This window comes from Laetiporus sulphureus (genome assembly GCF_001632365.1).
Source record: "Laetiporus sulphureus 93-53 unplaced genomic scaffold LAESUscaffold_44, whole genome shotgun sequence".
Classification (NCBI taxonomy): Eukaryota; Fungi; Basidiomycota; class Agaricomycetes; order Polyporales; family Laetiporaceae; genus Laetiporus; species Laetiporus sulphureus.
In genome coordinates this window covers 87838-93505 of record NW_024468553.1, presented here as the reverse complement: position 1 = coordinate 93505, position 5668 = coordinate 87838, and the positions used below count along the sequence as shown (strand labels likewise).

Genomic DNA, 5668 nt, shown 5'->3' with positions numbered 1-5668 from the left:
TCACTTGCACTTGAACTGCTCCTCCCACACAAACCCTTCAGCTTTGTACCCTTGAGAGAATGAGGCTCAGCATTAAAGATGTTATCATGATTGAATGATCATCAAGACTCACTGCCTTTGTGTTGTTTCTTGCCATGCTTCTTCTGTAGATAAGTGACAGTCAGCAATACTACATTGTAAGAAATACTGAACTGAAAGATGCACTTTCTTCTTCTTCGTGGATTCAACCTCCTCCACGATGCTTGATTGGACCTGCCCCACTGGCTGTATTTGTACTGTGGCCTACTCACCATGAGAGTAATCCAGTATGAATGAATGAAGTTAGATACCCACGCTGCGACTACAGTTGCCTTCTTGCATTGTTTGTCTTCTGTGAACTACTCTTACTTTCTGCACCATTAGACATTTCGAAAACGAGGAGTATATGCAGAGGACCGGGCACAGTGATGCATCTGACAGGCGCACGGCCCTCGAATGCGTTACTGTTTTTGGGCAGTCAACATCACCCACAGCATTTTCTCACATTTAATTTACACGTACCCATTAAGAGGCAGACACAATATGAATATTGGATAACGAATGTGCACTGGCTCACTCATACCAGACCCTGCAACAGATCACCACCCGCAGCGCTGTCAATGTCCTTCATCACCACCTTGACCTTCTTCGTCCTATCCGCATCATCTCCCGCGTTCTCATCCTCACTCTCCACCTTCGACCCATCCAACATAAGCTCCACCATGAACTGGGCGATAGCACGCTCACCCACCTCGCTCATCGCATGTGAGCCCCAGTGCCACTCGACTGCATTCACGCCATCATCGCCCACCAGCGCCACTGCGAACACGCATCCACACTTGCTCACACCCTTTATCTCATCAATGCGTTGTCATTCAAGGTAGCCCTGCCAGAGGAGCTGTGCGAGGTAGGCGTCAACCATGAGGGATGTGTTTGTCGAGCAGCTGCTTAGCGGGAGCATGGTGCCATGTCTGAGGTTGAGGCATTTCAACAGGCTTCGAAGGTCATCTGACATTTGTATCAGGATATCTGAGTATGAGAGAGCATGCCACGGAATATGTACTGTCTCTTATGACATGACCATCTACCAAGATCAATGCTAGAATGGTGTACAGCATGCTGATCGAGCCCAGCTCATCAGACTGCTCCCAGGCCAGGATGCTGCCACTGAGTGCGTGCACAGTCCGTCGTCATCCTAGTCGGTATAGACCTCATCATTGTTCATCATATCCTCATGCTCGATCACCAGGATGTCCGCGTCTAGTGCACATGCATATTTGATGATCGCAGGGTCCAGCATCGAGCGCAGGATGTATGTCTTCGTCACCTCGCTTTATCTTGTATTATAGCAATGAAACAGCATTGCTCACATTCTGTGCGACGTCCATTTCCATGTCCTCGTCAGCTCCCTCTGCTGCTTCCTCCACATAACTTGACACCCTCGCACTGTTATCTTCTTCTTCATTCACATCTCTTCGTCGATGCCGCCCATGCTGAGACTGGCCTGGCCAGGGTTGTGATCAACTTGTTCAGACCATAACACAGAAGAGTACAGTTGAGATGAGTGCATGAAGTCCAAGTCGCGCGTGCAGCAGATGGGCATGTGACTGGTTTGAAGAATGTGTATCTCTCATACAGCATTAACTTCAACTCCACTCTTGTCCTGCATAAGTCAATCAACATGCCTTCACTACTGAAATATAATGCTGTACTCCATCTTTTGGCTTTGTTCCCATATGTGTGAATGTCGAATCAGTGGCAAGTCACAACTGCGTACACAACAGCTCCATGGGACGAGGCATACAATGGCCACATGCTGCCCGGTTGGACCTCAGACATGCAGCATGAAGTTCATGCATTTCTCATAAAAGTTCAAGTGGATGGGCTAAAGCAAGTCACCACGGAGGGAGCGCTGGCCAAGAGCAAGGAAAGAAAAGGTAAAGGAAAGAAACAAGCTGCAGAGCTCGACAACGTGCAGCCGGGTCGCAAACACTTTGAGAAATGGCTAAAGGAGAAGTACGGCAGCTGAAAGATCTTTTCACGTCTGAAGAAAATCCTGAACAACAATGACAAGGACCCTCAGACGTTGTGCATGGCATTCTGCTCAGATACGGTGTGTTCTTTTCTCTAGAATGCAATTAAGTTGACATGGCTTTTTTAGCTTCCTTCCTTGGAGGATGCAAACATTCCTCCTCTGTATGAGGTCATGGCAGTCTGAATCTTTGGAGACAAGGCAATGATGAGGCAAGGTCTGATCTGTTCGCAGATTACGCAATTTATGTGTTCATCCATGACTGTCATCTGGCAGATATGATGCACGTGAACAAAGCACAGTCTCACTAATGACAGATTCCATGGATTCTTTGATGTTATCTGGCTTGGCGTTCACACACCCTGTATTTTGCTCCCACAAAACTGTTGATCTGCCTTGACTGAGGTCTATTTTGTTCAGGTGGGTGTGCATCCTAGAGTCTATAATGTTAACGAATATGTTATATACAGCATCTGCTGTCCGTGGAGTGGGCAGTGTGACCAGTTTAAGTGGATGAAACATGTTGATCACTGTAATGTTAATGCTACTGTTGCTGCATTCGATTTTCCAAACATGGTCACTTTCTGTGACCAGATAATAAGCTGACTTCTGTGAGTTCTCTAATATTTTCATGTTCGACGTTCACATGCTCTGATTCTGCTACAGTCAACCATCTCTCATCCTCTCTGACTGGGTATTGTTCAGGTGAGTGTTCATCCATGCATAGGCAGCTTTAAAATGTTGTATACCAGATTTTATGTCTGTGGACAGCCCGATCTTCATAGGTTGGAGTGGCAATGTCAGTTTGACTGTGGTAACCGTCAATCTTCATTGTCTGATTCATCATAAAATTAAAAGTTACAGTCACATTGATGGCGCCATCGCTTCAATGCAGACATCTTTGCGAAGAGGTATCTAATGTGGTGAAAAGCTGTTCAGAGGGTGATCATCAAAGCCAAACATACTGATCACAATATAAACTATCATGAATGTTTTATATGAAGAATGAAGCCTTTACATGCCTGAAGTGTATGGCATGACTCTATGAGCATTATAGAGTATTTAAATTGACAATAATACAGGAAAGAAGGCAGATACACCTGATGAGTTCCTCATTATTCCATATGAGCAACCATGCCAGGAATGTATGGCTATCTTCCCTCAAATGCTGGTGAAGATGGTCCTGCACAGTGCAAGACACTATTAACATATTAAGAACTTCACAAATGCATCAGCAGGAATGTGTCAGCACGAACACATCAGCATGCATGTAACAGACAAGAGAGCACGTGCTCACTGCATCGCATGTACAGCCAATCAAATTTGAGATGAAGCTAAACTCAAATTAATAGATGTGCACATTCAAGGAAGAAAGCACGTGGATGATGCATCATGTGTACAGCCAATCAGGATTCAGATATAACACTGCAGACATGATGGCATTTGCAACTATGGCATATGCTGAGTTAGTCTTTTGCCTTTGTAAGTGATATTTGCAACAGTGTCATTTTGTATCTCAGATTGTGAAAATGCAATAGGATATTCAGTGATCACAGATTAGTTATGAACTTTTTGAGATATGCAAGCATCGTGCATATTTAAACAATATGTCAAAATTTAGCACTGTGAAATTTGAGTCACAAATTATATATATTAGATGACATTTGCAAGTGCAGCAGATGAAGATGCAAAGGGTATATTCAGTCAAGGAAGCTACATTCAACATTCCATAGCAGAAATTTACATAAACACATGCAACACCATTGATTCAGTCTGGCATGAGGTGTAAGATGAATTAATTCTGATGTTGAATATAGGCCTCCTTGACTGAATTTACCCTTTGCATCTTCATCTGCTGCACTTGCAAATGTCATCTAATATATATAATTTGTGACTCAAATTTCACAGTGCTAAATTTTGACATATTGTTTAAATATGCACGATGCTTGCATATCTCAAAAAGTTCGTAACTAATCTGTGATCACTGAATATCCTATTGCATTTTCACAATCTGAGATACAAAATGACACTGTTGCAAATATCACTTACAAAGGCAAAAGACTAACTCAGCATATGCCATTGTTGCAAATGCCATCATGTCTGCAGTGTAAACTGTGAGTGCTGAAACTAATAGACATGTGCATCTGAGAAAACATCACGTGGGTGACGCGTCATGCATACAGCCCATCTGAATATAGACCATAAGTGCTGAAATTAATAGATGCGTGCGTCCAGCAAAAACATCACATGGGCAACGCGCTGCATGTCCAGCCAATCGGCATCATAATAGGAACCATACTGAATTTAATGGTCAGTCTGTCATGAAGTTGTTGTAGCACAGAAAGTGACTGTGTAGTAAGAAGAAAATTTAAATTGTCTATCTGAAGCAGTAGCCTTTAGGTGGCTTACACTAAGGTGCGAAGAAATTAAGAAGTGCACGGATAAGCAACAAATTCTGATTACATTTGGTAAAGCACCAGTATGCATTAATGACCAGTAGCTCGACTTTATCACTTTTATGCACTTAGCCTTCTACTCATCAAATCCTGTCTGCTGTCCTTTCTTTGTCGATCACTCCAACAATGTTCAGTCTGGCAAAAGTCTTGTCTATCTCTCAATGTGCATTCATACATTGCCACGACAGTTCGGCTGCTCTCCACGCTCTCTGTATCTCCTCTGAACTCGCTGTCCCAATTTCTCGCTCTACCTTCAAGCAGCAAATAATCTTCACACTCCATTCCATGCTGATGGTATGGGTGACATCTGCCAGTGCACTGCCATGTCAATCTTCTTTGCCTGCTGTGCACTGCCACACCTTCAGCCTCTTCTCGATTTCATCTTTCATCTCCCCCAACGAGGCTTCTTTCTCACTGTCATCTGACCATCTTTCCAACCTTTTCCATCCTGCCTCTACGAAGTGTTCAAAATTTACTGTGTGAAGGCCTGATACCAACTCGTTCTCATCGTATTGATGTTCGTCAAACAATTCATCATCGTCAGAATCTTCTTTAATTCCTCTGGGGATTCACAGATTGAACGAATGCACCCATCTGTCCAGATTATACGAATGTTGAAAGAGATTGCCCAGATGGAATGTGCGACGTGCCAGGGTGACTAGCTCCGATGGTAGTCCTGAGATGGTATGGTGGAAGAGGCTGGCATATAATCTGGTATGAGCACTATATGCTTTTTTGTTCTGTATTGCACACCTTGCACGACCTCTGTCAAAGGTTATGCATGTTTCAGAAGTTCGTTACCATATATCCTGCTATGCCTACCTAGCTGACTGCACATATTTCTTTTGTTGCTCTCGCTTAGCTGTGAGCCTTTCATTCAGTGTTTGATACTTTGCATGACACCCCATGGTAAGTTTGGGAGAGTTGAAAAATGCTAAATTGGGGTAGCTCTGATAATGCCACTTCAAGTCAGACAGGTAAGGAATGCATTTATTGTAAATGATTATTGCTGCTGACAAGAAGCTAAAGTATATATGTGCAGCATGAGAAAGACTAGTACAGTGACAATTCACAACTGCCGCATTACAGGCTCAAGACTCAGATGAAGATGATGATGACATGCCCATTGATATGCACCGAAATGTTCTGCACTTGAAAACCC

General features: G+C 43.5%; 1 protein-coding gene across 1 annotated transcript; it reads right to left on the bottom strand.

Annotated features, from left to right (window-relative positions):
* LAESUDRAFT_762336 (uncharacterized protein) lies at positions 1-778 on the bottom strand (the record flags this gene model as incomplete). The annotated part of the gene is made up of 4 exons (XM_040913079.1): positions 1-50; positions 113-143; positions 205-282; positions 602-778. 4 exons carry the CDS (start codon positions 776-778, stop codon positions 1-3), a joined length of 336 nt encoding a protein of 111 aa, XP_040760646.1.
* Positions 779-5668: the final 4890 nt, after the last annotated feature.